This window comes from Martes martes, assembly GCF_963455335.1.
Source record: "Martes martes genome assembly, chromosome: 13".
In the NCBI taxonomy this organism is placed as follows: domain Eukaryota; kingdom Metazoa; phylum Chordata; class Mammalia; order Carnivora; family Mustelidae; genus Martes; species Martes martes.
Genome location: NC_137901.1, coordinates 92,820,033 through 92,837,461, shown reverse-complemented (window position 1 = coordinate 92,837,461; position 17,429 = coordinate 92,820,033). Strand labels below are relative to the sequence as shown.

Here is a 17,429-nt window from a genome sequence, read left to right as displayed (position 1 = left end):
AGTTTCTGGAATGAGTCCTATCCTTTCCTAGCGACTAGGAGGTGAGGCCAAGGAACATGCTTACCTTTATCGGCTGCCGGGGCAAAGAGCTTCTCGGAGCCCACAGATGCCTGGAAGACAGAGAGGGGGGGTCAGAAACCAGAGGGGACGAAGGGCTCAGGGGTGAACTTGGCTCTTACCCTGCCCCCCCGGACATAGGTCTGGATGGGTTTTGTGCATGCCAGGGCTGCCTGGCCTGGCAAATGTGTCCTCCTGTGCCCACAACTGCCAAACGGGTGGGCACACAGGTCCCTCAACCCACAACTGGAATCGAGGATGCTCAACAGAGACGTGACTGTTCAGTGTGACCCTGCCAGTGAGGGGCTGGGACTTGGGAACTCAGGGGCACCTCGGCGGGACCAGCCCCAGGAACCCAAGGACCCACTGGGCCCGGTGCTGGAAGACGGAGCAGAGCTTGGGACTGAACAGGTGGTGGGACGGCCCCTCCAAGTCTGGTCCGAGTCACACGTCTGGGTACCACGGCTAGGACGAGGTGCAGCGTCCACAGCAGAGCGTCTGCTCTCGGTGGTTCCTCATGGACCCTCCCCCTCACCAGCCTCTCTCCTGGGGAGACGCCCACATGCACACAAGACGGTGGACTGTCAGGGTGAGGATGTGGCCCTGCATGGAGGACCCTGCCGCAGCTCATGGGAAGGAGCTCCCTGAAACTGCCCTGAGTAGACTTTTTCTTTGCTAGTTGATTTTTTTCCCCCAAGATTTTATTTTTAAGTAATCTCTACACCCAATGTGAGGCTCGAACTCATAACCCCCAAATCAACAGTCCTACGCTCCACCAACTGAGTCAGCCAGGAGCCCCACTAATTGACATTTTAAAAAACAGCTTCCTGGGACGTCTGGGTGGCTCAGTCGCTTAAGCTGCTGCCTTCAGCTCAGGTCATGATCCCAGGGTCCTGGGATCGAGTCCCACATCGGGCTCCTTGCTCAGCAGGAGGTCGGCTTTTTCCCCTGCCTCTGCCGGTCTATCTGCCTGCTTGTGCGCATGCGCGCTCTCTCTGACAAAAAAAAAAAACAAAAAAAAAAAACCAGCTTCCCTGAGCTCGAACTCATATGCTGCACAATTCACCTGTCGAAGGTGTAAGATTCTGTGGTTTTAGGGTCTTTGCAGCTGTGAGCAACTGTCATCTTGGCCAGGCTTAGGACGTTTTCATCACCCCAAAATGAAACCATGAGTTCTTCAGCCATCACGTCCCCTGGCCCTGGGACCACTGCCTCTCATGTGTGCAGAGGCCCTACTGCTGGACTTCTCAGTGGAGAGAGTGGCCAGTGGCTGGCATGGGGCGGTGGGGCGGGGGGCGCGCAGCAAACAGTGCAAAGACTCAGCCACCACCGAAGCCGGACAGCGGCAGATGCCGGCAAGGGCACAGAGAAGCCAGGGCCCTCGGGCACCGTTGGCCGCAAGGTAAGAGGTGCAGCCGCTGTGGGCAGGGGTCCCGGGGGTCCTCACAGGGCTCAGTGTGGAAATACGGGGAACAGCAGTCCCACTCCTGGGCACACGCTCCCCCAGACTGGAAGCGGAGTCCGCAGCCGGTATCTGTGCGGCCAGACCCAGCGGCGCTATTCCCGGCAGCCGGCAGGGGGAGGGGCCCGCGTCCACCGGCAGGTGTAGGAGCATCAGAACGGTCCAGAGGACAATGCCATGCTGCCCGGCCTCAGAGAGGAAAGAAATCCTGACTGCTGCGACCTGGAAGGCCCTTGAGGACGTGGTGCGCAGCACGAGGCCAGAAGCAGAAGGACAAACACTGGGGGATCCCACTTATCTGAGGAGACAGACTCAGAGTAGATGGGGCACCGGGGCTGGAGCGGGGGAGCTGGGTTCAGTAGGGACGGCGTCGCTTTTCCAGGGAAGAGTTCTGGAGGTGGCAGCCACACAGCAGGGTGAACGTGCTTAATGGCTCTTCACGTGCCCGCAGAGACGGTCCAGATGCTGAGTTCTGTTATGTGGATCTTACACAATAAATACCAAATCCAAAGAAAACACGAGGGAGCTTTCCAGGGCGATGAAAGCATTCTCGGACCGTGGGGGCGGAGGCAGTCATACATGTTGGTCACAGTGCCTCACGCCGCACACTTGAAACACGCGTGTCTTACTGAATGGGGCAGTTATGGGGCAGGGGAGTCGGTTACAAGATGCGCTCCCCACCCAGGGGCAGCCCCGGGCCCGTGCGTGTCCCAGGCGGGATGCTGCTCCTCGGGGCGGAAGCGAAGGGCGTGTGATGGGAGCCGGCGGCCAGGAACAGGGGAAGCCGCTCCTTCTGTCGAGTCAGACCGACCCGGGATGTCAAACACAGAGCCACAGATGCAGGCCTGTCGCTGGGCTACTTCACAGTCACACCGGAATGGGGTCAGTCCTTTCTACTCATGTCCCCAAAGCCGGGACCGGGAAGAGAAGAGGGAGGTAATGCAGCCCCCAAACCACAGCCCAGTGCCCCAGGGGCCAGGCCGCGGAAGGGAGGCTCCTCACGCTGAGTGAGCGCAGAGCACTCGTGAAGGCCGGGGAAGGAGCAAGGCCCACGGCGGGCCTCAGACGCGGGAGGCTCCGGGCGGGGAAGAGGGCTGCACAGACTCCGCTCTCCCCCGTGTCTGACGGAGCACGGCCACTGGTGCATGGAGGGGCCCTTCCTGCCTGGCCTGCCAGACCGCGGAGGCTGTGTGTCACCTCCTCACTCACGACCGGCTGGGTGGGACACGCTGCACTCCCACACAGGGCCGCCACGGCCGTGACCTCTTCTCTCCCAAGTTTTCCTTGCCAGTTTGTTCTTCCCGGTACATCCTACATGGTGAGTAGTGCTTGTCAGAGTCCCTGAATCCACCACCTCACGCCCGAGCTGGGGGTCTGCACGGGCAGGGTGGGGCGGGCTGTCAGCCCCGGAGGGGGAGGGGGCGCTGCAGCCCAGCCTCCGGTTCCAGACACAGCTGGGCCCCCGGTCTGTCTGCAAAGTGATGATGCCCTGGGACCACGACGAGGACAGCTCATGCCTGTCCGCTCTACGGCAGCACAGCCCTGAATCTGCCCAAAGCAATGGCCACTGCACCCCCACGCCTGATGGCGCATGGGTCACCCCCCCAAGGGCCTGTCCAGGGACCCCAGTCCTTCCTGGATTGGACCCTCACCATAACCCCAGGACCACATGGCGGCGCCCCTGATAGCTCTGTTGTGATTGTCATTACCTGGGCTCATTAACATGCCCACAGATGAATTCCCCAGGAAGCCCAGAGTCTCTCTTAAACCCAAATCAGAACAGGTCACCCCCCACTCAAGCGCTCCAGCGTCTTCCCAGTGCCCCCAACTGCAGTCTTTCCCCCCATCCTGCAAGGCTGCGTGAGGCCCACGTGGCTCCTGACCCTGACCCCCTCCCCCACCCCCGTACCAGGGCCCTGGTGCCTGGTCTGAAGGTCTTTTCTTGCTCAGCTGGACGCGCGTGGGTGCTGCCACAGATGAGAGGAGCTGTGTGCCCTGCAGCCTCCTCTAACGAGGCGGCCCCCTGAGGCCTTCATCATCGGCTGCGATGACAGGCCCTCTGCGCCGCAGGGACGGCGCTAACTGCGCGAGCAGCCTCCGGGGTCCCCAGCTCAGAGCCACTGCCAGAGGGCTCCTTATCTCTAGGCAGAGCAAACCAACCGAGCTCAAAACCCCAGCTGCCATCACCATCCAAGAGGGGTCTGGGCTGGTAAAGGGAAGCAGGTGGGAGGTGGTGTTCCCAAGCCCCAATCACGTTCGAGCCCCCTGTTCTGGCACAGGCATTCCCATCTGAACAAGGTGATATCAGAAAGGAACGCGGAGAAGCAGCACTTAGACAATTCATGTGTTCTGTCCAGCACAACTTCTCCTAGTCCCGGCCTGGGGGATGGGGGGCAAGTTCACCTAAGGCCAGGCTGGTTTAGTTCAAAGCCGGGGGCTTGAGCAGGGGCCAGGAGGTGGCGCCCCAGGCACTTGGAAATTCAAGGGGAACAGTGGAGAGGGTGGGGGGAAGTGTCTTCACCACTACCCCCCACCTGGATGCCACCCTGGCAAAGGCAGGAGGGAAGGCACTTTCCCAGGTCCATGCGGTCCCCACCACCCCCGGTGCCACAGAGGGCCCAAGTTAAAGTTTGCTTGGGGAGGTTGAGGGATCTGAGTCCCTGCAGGGGTCCTGGGAAGGGGCCCAGCAGGTTCCTGGACCACAGTGAGAGGCCTGGACATCTGGCCAGGCGCAGCCATACCCATCTGGTAAGGTTCTGAACAGACGGGGCAGGCACCCCCAGACTGCTTCAGGCCACCGCGTGCCAGCCCCTTTCCCAGGGCACGCAAAGAGGCGCTCCTTCTGGAGGGCGCCCAGTACAGTCCCTCCGCTCCTTCTCTTCCAGGGGGAGGGGTCCGGAGCTGGCCAGCTGACCAAGGCGGGTGGGCAGCCCCAGGGCAGTCACCAGACCTGTGCAAATAACTTCCCGAAGACCATCTACTGGGATGTGACCCAGGCAGCCACAGCGTCTCTAAACCTGGCACTGAGCCAGCGTGGGAACGGAAGAAAGGGGTCACTCCGGGCGAAAATACAGGTGGGAGGGGCCGGGGCTGCAGGTTCACGGTCTCGGTGGAGAGGGCACGCCCGGTAGGGAGTGTGTCACGACCGGCCCTAACGCCCCTGGGGTGCACAATCCCGGCCGCTGGCGGGGGTCACGGCGCGCTTTGTCTTCGAGGACCCGACCCGCGGGGTAGCCTCCGCTCAGACACGCGGCACAGCCTCCGCCCGCCGCGCCCCGCCCCAGACAAAGAACTCCAACTCCGGGCAGGTGAGCGCGGAGGGCGCCGGGAACCGCGGTGGCCGAGCCCCCGCCGGGGCACAAACAAAAGCGCGCGTCCCCCACGACGCCCGGCCCCGCCTCTGCCGCGGGCCCCCCAGTGCCCCCGCCAAGGCCCGGGACCCTCCGCAGGGATGCACCCCCGCCCGCCGGCCGCCACGTGGGCCGCGCGGACGCAGCCGGAGACACGGGGTCTCCGCGCGCCTGGCTCCCGGGAGAGACGGGGTGGGCAGAGCGCCGGGGGCCTCTCCTGAGCCCCGCTCCTCTGGAGGGGACGGTTGCTGTCTTGTCCCCGGCCCCCGAAGTCCCGAATCCCTCCCCGGAGCCACCAGCGCGCACTCACCGCGCGGGCGCCCCGGGTCTGACGCGCTCTGCAGGCAACTGCCGCTCGTCCTCGGGCCGGGGCCGGGCGGCATGGACGCGGGCGGCGGAGCGCGGGCCCCCGCCACCTCCGGCCGTCGAGGTGGCCCTTCTCCCGGCGCGCCCTGCCTAGCCGGAGCCCGGGCCAGGGACGCGCATGCCGGGCGCACGGGCTCGGAGAGCTCTGGGCGGCTCTGGCGGTGCGCGGGGCCCCCGGCGCCGTCGGGCGCGGCGAGGGCCGGAGAGGGCGGCGGCGGCGGCGGGCGCACTGCTGGCGGGCGCGCAGGCGGCGGCGAGAGCGCGGGCGGGCGGGGCGGGGGCGGGGCGCGGGCAGGCCCGACTAATCCAGCCCCGAGGCGCGGATCTGCCCGCGCCGGGCCGCGCGCCGGTCGGAGCCTGGACGTTCCCTGCCCGCCGCGAGGCCAGCGGCCGCAGCACCCGCTGTGCTGAGCGCTTTGAGGGCCCGACCCCCTCCGATTCGCAACAAGCTATGCACGGCTCCTAAGTCCGGTTTACAGAGGGGGAAACTGAGCCACTGAGCGGCGAGGAAAGAGCGACAGCGCTCGTACGTCCGCACGGTGTAAGCTCCGCCCTCCCGGGGCTCGGTTTCACCGTCTGCGAAACGGGAGCGCACAGCGGGGAAGGGTCTATCAGTCACTGGGAGCGGAAACGGCGACTGCCGGGCACGGGCCGCCGGGGCCTCCAGGCTGCTCGGCGGGGGGAAGCCCCCTGCAGACCCGGGAGAACCATCGCCGCTTGCAGACGCCCGCACGTGCGGACACTGAGCCAGGCACCGCGACAGTCCCCGGGCGCAGCGCCAGCGGCGGGCCTCTCCATTCCAGAGCGCACAGGCAGGGGTCCCAGGACGCCAGCAGTACAGCTTCCCATCATGAAACGAGCTGTGGGACAACCCACACAGAACACACGCTCGGGGGGCACCAGGAGGTGAGCTCTGGTGGGGGCGTCCAGGGACCCCTGGCTTAGAAGCCCAGGTCAGAACCTGCAAACACCTGCTCCAGGCTGTGAGAATCTGTGGCCGGGTCCACACTGGGGGAGCCTGCTGCGTAGCTACCCCAAGAGAGCCGAGCGGACCAGCCCCAGGATTCCCATGCACGAATGGACACATTTGCAGAGGACACGGTAATCTCCAAGGGTCCAGAAGAAACGGCTAATGGTGCCACTCGCGGTGGGGACCTTAAGTCCTTTTGTCCTGCTCGAATTATTTTTCAAATCTCTGTACTCCCTTCTCCTGGCCAATGAACGCCATTCCCCCAAGTTCTGCTGTCTCCTGCCACAGACAGCAGACACTAGCTGCTGTCGAACGCCACAGTATGCCCTGTAACTGAAATCGTCGGGCCCTCGTGCCTCCGTCCTTTGAGGACACCCTGTCACCCCCACTGTGTTGATCAGAAAGCAGAAGCAGAGACAGGAAGTGACCCACCCGGGCCCATGCAGCTGCTCTGCGGCAGAGCTGGGATTTGAACCCCAGCAGTATGACTGGTTTCTATGGGCTCGGCCAGGACATGCTCTTCCTCAGGGAAGGCAGCAGAGGCCAGAGCTACTGGGGAAAATGGGGCTGGGGAGGAGTCTCTGCCTCACAGGCGAGTGTCTACCGGCCCCCTCACCCGCCGCACCGCACCCCACAGGGTTATGAGCTCCGCACACACCCTGGCTCCAAGGCCTCGGGCAGCAAAGGGGAAAGGGGTCCATGCAGGGGGGGTGTCCCAACCTGGTTCTCTCTGTTCAGCAGCCAAAGAGCCCTGAACGATGTCATGCTCCAATCCCAGGAGTCTGTGAGTGGTCACCCTCCATGGCAGACTGGAATTCAGGTTGCTAACCAGCTGTCTTTGTGATGGGCAGGTGATTGGGGGAGGGGGCAGCGTAACCACAGGGTCCTTACCAGTGGAAGGAGATGGGAAGACGCCACCCTGCTGGCTCTGGACATGGAAAGGGCCAGGCGCTAGGAATGTGGGCGTCTTTGGGAGCTGGAAGAGGCAAGGAACCGATTCTCCCCTGGAGCCCGGGAGGGACAGCTTGGCCCCACCCTGACTCAAGCCAGTGGAAACCACGACTGTGAGATAACCAGTCTGTGTTGTCTGCGGCCTCCAGGTTCGTGGCAGTGGCCACAGCAGCCCCAAGAACACCCCATGTCTGTATCCAGGACTCCAGCAAGGGGATGGAGTGCAGAACTTGGGGCCCAGGGGGCACAGCAGGCTGCTCTCAGCACGTCAGCATACAAATGCCCATCAGCAGGCCTGGGTTGTGCTTATGGCCTCATGGGAGCTGCCGACAAACACATGGGGAAACAGGCGAGACGAGTGCAAATGGGGTGGGGGGAACAGCAATGGGGACGGGCATGGTGTGCTGCTCCGAGCGGCGGCAGGGAAGCTCTTCCAACCCGGGGCCTCTGGGCAGGACCAAGGTGAGGGCAACTCTGGGGAAGAGCTTTTCCTGGACGGCTAACTGCCAGTGCAAAGGTCCTGAGGCAGGAGCAACCTGGCAGGGCCTCGAGCGAGCTTGGCTGTTTGTGTTGAGCAAGAGGAAGCGGGTCCAGGTTTGGGCAGGAAAGAGAGAGCCTCTTGAAGACCCTCTGTCTGACCCACTATAAGGCTGGGGTGGGGGGTGGGGAGCAGTGGGCCTAGCTGGGAGCTACTGGGACAAGCCAGGCAGCATGGTGGCGGGGCCTGTCCTGTGGAGGAGATGGGGCTGTTCCAGTAGAGTGGCAGGGGGCAGTGGTGACAGGAACCGGGAGCTCTGCAGAGGGAGGTGGGCCAGGGGCCTCTGTGGGGCCCTGCTCTCACTCTTGCCCGCCATGGGCTTGAGGCTGAGGCCTAGAGGGGCCTGCAGGGAAGGAACAGGGGGAGGGGAAGACCGTGGACACAGGGCCAGGTGGAATCCCAGCTCTGTCCTTTCTTCATGACCCTGGGCAGGTCCCACCGTCTCGGGGACTGATGTACGCCAAGTCGGGTGCTCCTCACTAACCGAGCTCTGCACCCTCTGGGCCCCCCCCCCGGGTGCGTTCTGCTGTGCCTCTTCCAGAGGAGAGACCCCGACTGGTGGCCAGGCTGTACCCACTCTCCCCCAGCGGGCTGGAGACCCTACCCCTGGCACAGCCAACGGGGGGTGGGGCCGCGTGCTTCTGCTGGGCCAGTCCAAGCGCGGGCAGCAGGCTCCTGGAGACGCGTCGTCCTGGGGGAGCGGCCCCTGCCCAGCCCCACTGCCCATGTGGCCCGCCCACCGCAGCCCCAGACCCCAGGGGAAGTCTGTCTTTGTGTCAAACATGGTTCTCAAGGCTGCCTGCAGGCGCTGCGTCCCCCTCCAGCTGGGGGAGCCCAAGGCATGGCTGTCTCTGTTTACAAAGGCCAGCAGCTGTGACATGTAAGACTGACAAGGTGCAAAATCCGGAGCCAAACAGGCAGTGGCCAGGGAGCACAGGGGCTTCCCAGGGGGACACACACTCAACGTGGTAGCTCCGTCTGTCACCCCAGGGAGCACCGGGGGAGGTGCCCCCCTACCCAGGCTGCCTCTCTGGGGTAAGTGGAGGCAGCATCCGCAGATGAGGAAGGACCGGAACACCTGCTGAGACCAAGGATAGAGCCCTGTTGGGGGAAGGCAGTGTGGCTGGGGGTCTCAGGGGTCTCGGGGAGAGGAGAGGGCCAGGGTGTCGGGCCTGAGTGCCCTCCCGTCCCTCACTGCCCAGCCCGGGACCGGCCCCCGTTCTCCTGGCCTAGCACGGAAGGTCCCCACGGGGGTGGACTGGCGGGCTCCGTTGAGGCCGGGGTGTGGGGGGCAGGTCCAGAGAGGGTCCCTGCTAACCGGCACATGGTGCTGGGAGGGAAGCGAAGCCAGAAAGACCCCCAAGGCCCATTCGTGAGCTGACAGGGTGAAGTCAGACCCTTCTCTAACAGGCCACGCGGCCTCCTCGCCGACTGGGAAATGCAGATTTAGGGCAAAGCAGGGTGAGGAGGGAGTTCAGAGGTTGCCCAAGACGCGGATTTCACAGAATCAAGAAAACCCTGCTGCGAGCCTGCAAGGGAGGGTCTGACGGCACCGGAGCAGCCGCAGCTCCAGGACGCCCAGCTGAGCTAGAGGGCTCGGATGGCCGCTGGCCCCCCGGGAGGCAGACCCGGGGCCACCTGCAGTCCTCAGCGCCGTGGCCGTGGCCGCCGTGTGGCTCGTGACGTCCAGGAGGTGGACACCAGCAGGTCGGGGCAGCGTGCCACACTGGGTGAGTGGTGGCCCCAGGAGATATGCCCCCCGGAACCTCAGAATGTGCCCATACTGGGGTTAGGGTCTCTGCAGCGCTGACGAAGATAAGGACCTTGGGTTGCCTGGGTGGTGACTCCTGATTTCTGGTCTCAGGGTCGTGACCTCAAGCCCTGCATCCAGCTCTGTGCTGGGTGTGGAGCCTGTCCGGGATGCTCTCTCCCTGCCCTCCCTCTCTCCCCCTGCCTCCTCTTCTCTCTCAAGGATGTGTGCGCACACAGAGCAGATGTGCACATAACAGCACTGTGGGGCGTGAACACGTGTGTGGGGTGGGAAGGTGTGTCCCCCTAACGTGGGTGCTCTAATGGAGGTGGCAGGCAGGCCTGGCTCTTCAGCTCTCCCCCTCCGGGGGTGGGACGGGACGGAGTGGGACGGTCCCCCAGGTCCTGCTGGGGGGACCTCCAAGGGGCCAGCTGGCTGTGCAGGCACTCAGTTTTGGTGGAGTGGGGAGAGAGGCTTGGTACCTGGGGGTCAGGGTGGAGTGTCTCGACCCCACAAGGACCCCTGCCCCACCCACCCCGCTTGTCTCCAGGCTCTCCCTGCATCTGCTTGCTTATGTGTGCTCAGCCTATGCCTGGCCCCGAATGACCCTGGGGTTCTTGCCTGCTCCCACCTGCCCTGGGGGCCCCCAGCCCAGCAAGGCCTGTGAGCTCAGCCGGGCAGGTGGGGTCTGAGGGGCTGTGACCCCCTCCAGGCACAGAGGGGAGCAGCCCACCAGAAAGGCAGCCTCTCTGTAAGCCCCCATCCCAGTCAGGCCTGGTACAACCTTCAGGGGGTGGGCATGGGGGCTTCCCCAAACCCCGACCCCCACGTCCTGCTCAGCTAGTTCTGGAAGGGCCAGAGGCTAGGGGACAGGAGGGACAGGCAGCCCCGACATCTTCTGGGGTGTCACGGAGCTGGAAAGGGTCACGCAGGCTGAGTGGCCCCAGCACCTCTGCTTTCTACTGAATACAGCAGCCCCCCACTTCCTGTCCCCGGGGAGCATGTCCATCTGCCCCTGCCAGCCACAGCTGGGGCTCTGTTTGCACCCACTGAGGCAAGGCCACGGGAACATGCCCTCGAGTGTCGGGGGGGGCTGGCCTGGCTCAGTGGAGCCTGAGCGCCCTACAGCTGCAGGATCCCTGCACAGGGGAAACCCACGGTCCCCAGGCTCCGTCTCAGTCAGGCTCCGGTGAGGCGAGTGGTGGTCACCTGCAGTCCAGAGCACTCTGGCCTCCCTCACCCCCCTCCCCTGACCTGCTTCTTCTGGGCCCCCGGTCCTAGAAAGCACTGTCTGCCGTGTGCCATGGCCTGAGACCCGGGCATTAGCCCTCCGCTACGGTGGGGGAATGGCGGTCCCCACGGCATCCACGTCCTAACCCTCAGAACCCAAGAATACGTCCGTCACCCAAGGGGCCCAGGGATTTACAGACATAGAGACGGAGCTCGCCAGGAGGTAGTGAGCCTGGAGGGCCCCGGGAGGTCCAATGTAACCACAAGGGTCCTTACAAGAAGGAGGAAGAGGATCAGCGTCAGAGACGCTGTGAGGAGACGCCCCAGAGCCCCAGAAGCTGCCGAGGTTGGCAACCGTGTTCTCCCTGCAGCCTCCCGAAGGAAGCAGTGAGGCTGACACCTTGGTTTGGGCCCCGGGACACCTGTCTCAGGCTCACGACCTCCAGAACTATGAAACTTGACCGTCTGAAGCCACAGCAGGTGCTCATCCCATCCCCGCCCCTGCACCTGGGGCCGGCTGTACCCTCTCTGCGGGGCTGCCACAGCCTGACCCTCCCTGGGGCCTCCAGTCTTGGGGGGCCTATCACGGGGGGCCTTGCTCAGAACAGGCTGCAGGACAGAGACCCCTCTGGAGGGTCATCTGGAGCCAGGGGAGCTGGTGGTCCTCGCTGGGACCACCGGCCACACCCAGTGCCTGTCTGGGCCCTTGGCGTGCAAAGAGCCCGGGCCCTGCCTCGGACAGACCCATGGGAAGGCGCACTCTAGGCTCAGCATCCCCAAAGGGCATGGCTCAGAGGGCTGCCCAGCTGCACTGCCCCCACATGCCCATAGGGCTTTCCCTGTGCCTGCTCTGTGTGCCTCTAAGGAGCTCCCTGCACTGCTGTCCCCACAGCACCTTAACTGCAGAGACAGGACGTCAGGTGAGGGAACAGGAGTGCCTCCTGCAGACTTCCAGGCAGGTGTTCCCAGGAGTGGGTCCAGGAGAGACCCGTGGGGAAGCCCACTGTGAGCAGGGAGTTGCGCGGCCAGCAGGACTTCCTGCAGGGGTGGGGTGCCCGGCCGGAGGGGCAAGGCCCCAGCCCCCCAGGACACACACTGGGCGCTGCCCTGGCATCAGTCCTCCTTGACCCAGGAGGGGTCAAGCACGGTCCAGCAACGGAAGGGTTACTGGCCAGAGGGCCGGGAGTGTGGTCCACTGCGTCCCCTCCTCACAGGTCACAGGGATCTAGGAGGAGGACCTCACGAGCCTCATTTCAGAGAGAAAACAGAGGTGCAGGGAGGCCCCCAGTCAGGCACTGAGGGGCCTGGGCCAGACTGGGTTCAGTGTAGACACAGGGCACAGACGGGGCAAGGGCGGCCAAGGGGAGGGGCGACTGCCGCCCGCCTCATTTCAGGCGGCCCCCCACCTGCTTCCTAGGGGCTCACCCCAGGCCACAGGCACCCCTCGGGCCTGCAGTTAGCAGAGAGCAAAGTGAAGCCCAGAGGCTGTGGGCCGGCCGTGGGAGTGTGCTGGTGCCCCAGGGGACCCCGGCCCCTCCTGGCTGGCCGCAGCTCTGAGCTGGCAGAGGCCCTGACAGACGGGCCAGCCAGCCAGACGTCCCTTGAGGGAGCGCTGCGGCCACGGGCAGCGAGGAGCACTAGCCAAGCGGCCACCTGGCCGGGCCACTGGGGCAGACGGCAGCCAGTACAGGCCCAGGAGGCTGCCTAATGAGCCCCACACAATTTTTCACCCCATATTTTTCCAATAAAAAAGCAGTTAGACACCAACCGCAGCCTTGCGGAGGGGCCATCTGGCTGCCGGTCTCCCCCGCCTTCTGGCAGCACCGGCCGCCTTCCCCGCCAGCAGCCAGCGCCCTAAGCGTCGGGGTGGGGGGTGGGCGAGGGCCTGGCGGTGGTGGGGGGGCCCTGCGGAGCCTGGCGGGGCGCCCATGGGGCGGGGCCCGCTCTTTCATGAGGGGCGGCGACAGAGCGCTCTTCCTATCTGCCTGTCTGAACCCCGGCCTCTGGGGCCGCTGCAGGGTAGACAGGCTCTGCTGGGCTCTGTGATTCCGTGTCTTGGGTGTGGACCGTCCCCAGCGCGTCTGCACCGACAGCTAGGGGCAGAGCCCCAGGCCAGCGGGTGAGGGCGGGTGGGCCGGCAGGAGCCCGGGGGAGCAGGGACGGAGGGCCGGCAGCAGCCTCTAGAAGCTGGTCCGGGAGGCACACGCAGACTGCGAGAGACGGAGCCTGGGTCTTCCCGCTGCCCTGTCCGGGAGGGGACGGCCTGCCTGCCACGCTCTCCCCAGCGCCCAGACCCGGGCCCTGAGCTGCCCGACCTGCACGGCCAGCTGCCTCCCCACGGGCCCCGAGCAGCCCCGCTGTCTCCAGCCCACCACACAGCAAGCAAGGGGACAAGGGGAGCTCTACTCTGTGTAGCACACAAGTGCCCCAGGACGGAGGGTCTGGGAGGCACAGGGAAGGCACACTGTGGGGGGATGCCTCTCACTCGAGTTCCCCTGTTCTTACAGCTCTAAAATCAGGGCTTTTGCCATCCTGCAAATACTGTGGAGATACGTGGCCTTCCTCGCCTGACCAGCTCCTCCCGGAGGGAGCGGAAGACCTTGCTTGGCTGTGCCACTGGGAGAGGCGGTGGGGGCTGCAGAGGGCAGAGGCTCCTGGGAGGGGTCCTGCCCTGTGGCAGGTCAGTCGGACTGGGGTGGGGGAGGACAGGGAGGGCGGCAGCTCTGGCTGGGCGAGTACCACTCCTCTGAGCTGCACCTGTTTCCTGACGGGCTGGGAGGAAGTTACCCACCACCTTGGAACTCAGGCTGGCTAAAGGGAGGCAGACGGAACTCCGGTCTCTCTTGCCGTCCAACCCGACACAGTATGGAGTGACCCCATGCAGCCTGGAGGGACAGGGGCCTCTTAAGATAGCGGTTCCCAATGCACTTGGAACAAACCTGAGCTTCCTGCTAGGATTTACATAATGTGGCCCCTCTGAACTCGTGCTCTCTCCCTCCCTCTCTCCCTCTGCTCTGGCCCCCAGTAGACATTTTGCACCCACATTCTCCCTGGCTCACCATGCAGGGAATCAGTCATTCTGTATGATCAGTGGTGTGGGGAGGTGAGATGCAGATGAGGTGGCTGGTGCTACAGGTGCCTTCATGGGCTAAGGAGGTGAGGAAGGAAGCCGTATACCAAGGATGGCCAAGCAGACAGACAGGAACCTGATGACCATGGACAGGCCATGCCAGCCTGGGGGGCCCGCACATGGGCTTCTCAGTGACAAATACAAACCCCTCTATTTAGCCAGTTCATTCCAGTTTCCACCACAGCAGCCGAATGCAGGCCTAACCAGCGTGGGGCCGTGTGGGAGAGAGCGGGCATCTGTACCTTGGAAGCCAGGTCTGAGGGCTGGGAGTTGACTGTGCAGGCAGTACGGGTCTCTGCATGTGACGGGGACAGATTTGTAAGCAGACGAGCGGAGAGGTTGTGTGTGCCCAGATGAGAGGCACTGGGGGCGGGGGGAGGGCAAGGGGGGGCAGTCACAGCATCCAGACCCGCAGCCCAGGTATCCACACAGAGCCTGGTGAGGCACCACGGCCCGGCCAGTGCTGACCAGGCACAACATGTCCATGGTGGTTGGCCAATTACCCCTCAGGGAACCCTTGCTCCAGGCAGCCTCTCCGGGAAGCCCTGAGACCTCCCCACATTCACATAAACTTCGGGGCTCAGCCCAAGCCCACCTGCCCGGCCCATGCTGCCCCACGGTCAGTTGTGTCGGGTCCTAGCCTGCCTCTGGCCTCTATCCCAAGTTGCCCAGGGACACACCCCAGTGTCGCAGAAGACCCAGGTACTCCTGGGAGAGGCAAACCTGGGTGACCAGAGAGGAGGCCTGTGCCCTCTGGAGCCCCAGAGCCAAGGGCTGTTTCACGCCGGGCTGGGCCACCGCATCACCCGTGCAGACCACTCACGGTGGCCATGGCCCAGCACACGGGTCTGTAGAAGGCTGACTCTGGCCACAGCCTTCCTTCCAGGACCCACAGCCACGAACCTCAGCGGCAGCTTGGAGGGGGGTCTGGGCCAAGTGGCTCTGCGTGGCACAACAGAGAAGGGAGCCCCAGCAGAGACCCCAGCCAGACCCTCCGGACAGGGTGCTCTGGGACTCAGACTCTAGCCCTCCTGACTCTCCAGGGCAGGGCTTCTTCCCTCGGGGCGCACAGGGAATTGCCAGAAACCCAAGAATCATGGGTCCCAGACTCCACACTGCACCCACCCAGAGTCAGCTCCTCCTGAGCACAACCGTCCCCCCTTGTCCCTCCACCAGGCTGGGCCAGGCTGGTCCCCAAGCGTTGCTTAGGACTGGCCTGCGGGCTCCCCGCTCAGGGTGAGTGCGGCGGAGGCCACGGCGACAGCCCCTGCTGGCCCTTGGTGATGGCCTGCCACCTGGTGTAGGGCATCGATGGCTACGTCCAAAGTGACTGCTCGTTCCTGGGGCACAGTCTGAGCTGCGCCCTGGTGCCTGCCCTCTCCGCCCCCGGTCTCCACCGCCCAGAGTCCCCACTCTGGTAGCAGGGGCGGGCTCAGAGGTAGAGGGAGAAGCAGGCCAGGGCCAGCAGTGACCAAGAGGCCAGGCTGCACGGGGCTCCAGAGGCCCTTGGAGGGCTGGGGTCAATGCTCCTGGCCGAGAGGAGCGGGCTGTGCTTCTGGGCGCCGGGCAACCTGGCAGCCGAGTCAGGACAGTGACGCCCGGAAGGAACCCACCTGGGGCGCAGCAGTTTGGTTTCTTTTGTGGAAGGCAGGCCAGGGGGCCTGGGCGGGGACAGCCAGCCATCTCAGGGGCTCAGCAACCCCTTCCTCTGAACGCCCTCCCGGCACCTCTGGCTTCAGAGAGCGCGTCCCTCAAGGTGGTTTTAGGGAAAGGCGGGGCTGGAGGCAAGGGGTCAGCTCGGCAGCTTCCCAAGGCCCCTCGTCTCACTCCTCAGAGAGTCTGGGGAGCAACCGCTCTGCAGAGGGGCTGGCGGGAGTGGGTGGGGGGGCCACCTTCCCCAAATGGTCCAGACCCCAGTAAGGACCCCACGCAGGACTTCTGGGCTGGCTCGCCTCGCACGGCGGGTCTCAGGCCTCACCCATCCACACTGCCCCTCCCCCTGCCACGGATGAGCCCCCGGGCCCTTCCCGTCCTCCCCTCCACCAGGCTCTGGGGTTGGTCACCCGGAACCCCCCCCGGCATCCTCCACAGACCTGTCCTGCCTGGCAGCGTCCCAGCCCTTCCTACACTTGCTCACGTACGTCTGCCAAGGGTGGCCATCCGGCCGGCCAGGCCTCGGACAGCGCCGGCCCAGTGCAGGCCGGGCCAGGCTGGGACATAGTAGCTGGGTGCGCAGCACAGTCGCGCACTGCACAAACCTCCCCACAGGACTCTGCTCGCCTTCACAAAACTGGCCTGGAAGCCAGGGCGCAGCAGACCCCAGAGGGGACCACTTTGGCCCCCGGCCTGGACGCCGGTGCTCCTTGCCCAGTCGGCACCCGCCCTCAGCGCAGCCGTCGCCGGCGGCCTCATCAGCAGCTACCACTCTTTGCAGCTGTGCCGTTCCCATATTCTGGAGGACTGCAGGGGCCAGCTGTGTGACCTCGGGCAGGCTCCTCACCCTCTCTATGCCTTGGGGTCCCAGTTCCCACCTCCCAGGGTCTCAGGACCGGCAGAGAGTGAATGCCAGGGCCACGTCCCACCTCCACAACACTTAGCACACAGTAGGGGCCGCACAGACGGCCGCTGGGCTTCGGGCTTCGGGGTGGCCTCCTCCCTGCTCCCCATGGGACACACGAGGGCCGGAAAATGACCAGGACCAAGGTCTCCCCACCCCAGCAGGCCTGCGCTGTGGTTTTTCCTGAGCTAAACACTCCAAGTGCATAAATCCTGCGTTAATGGGAACTTCATTGTTCCTGAAAAGGAGGGTAATTAGGTGCTAAGGCGCCGCTGCTATTAGCGGAAATCTGTTTTCTGGTGATGTTTCCGGACCCCAGCCTGGAAGGTGGGGGGTGGCACTTACCCACAGCATGCCCCCCCGCCCCGCCCACAGTGCCCCCGCCCCCAGGTATCCCTGGCAGAGACGGGGCCGGGACATGTGAGGAGGCCACTTGTCCCACACCCTGTGGGTGGAGGTCTCGGGAGGAGGTATGGGGGGCTTACCTTGTCGTCCCCTTCGCTCTCGCTGTCACACTGCGGGGGGAGAGAGACAGAGGAGAGTCAGCACCCTGTCGCAGGGCAGGGGTTGTGGGTGGAGCCTCGCGGGGTGATTGGGCCTTGGGGGGCCTGGGAGGGATCTGGAGGTCGGAGTGCCAGAGAGGCCCTCGGTGAAGGGCTCTGAGGGGTGGGCCAGGCAAAGGTGAAGAGCTTGCCCTCCAGGGTGGTGGGCACAGATGGGAGCCCGCGGGTGGGATCAAGGCTGCCCTCCGGGCAGGGCCACGGCAGCCCAGCCCCAGCAGCCCCGGCTCTACTGAAGGGGCAGAGGGGGGCTCGGATCCCTCGGACAGACAAGGGGGTCAGGCCAGGCCTGTGGCCACAGGCACCGCCCGCAGGGAGGGCTCCCGAAGGCACCCGTGCCTCCCGCGCCTCCCGCGCCCCTGCGGCCTGGCTAGAAACCACTGGGCGTGTTAGCTCAGTTAATGAAAGAAAGGTCGGCGATCGTGCAAACAAATCTTTGTTTTCCATTTTCAGCAGGCAGAGCTTTAAAAAGAAAGACCGCTCTTCTAGAACCACAGCAATATTCCCC

The 17,429-nt window shown here is 64.7% G+C and overlaps 1 protein-coding gene across 10 annotated transcripts in view; it reads right to left on the bottom strand.

The window, feature by feature from the left end:
- FBRSL1 (fibrosin like 1) overlaps nt 1-17,429 on the bottom strand; it is a 79,949-nt gene that overhangs the window by 13,269 nt on the left and 49,251 nt on the right. For all 10 annotated transcript variants that reach the window (XM_080821284.1, XM_080821276.1, XM_080821275.1 and 7 more), the window contains exons 5-6: nt 16,847-16,876; nt 65-110 (exon numbers count right to left, since the gene is read on the bottom strand). In XM_080821284.1, the coding sequence (XP_080677410.1) occupies nt 65-110; nt 16,847-16,876 (76 nt within the window). The remainder of the gene's footprint in view (nt 1-64; nt 111-16,846; nt 16,877-17,429) is intronic.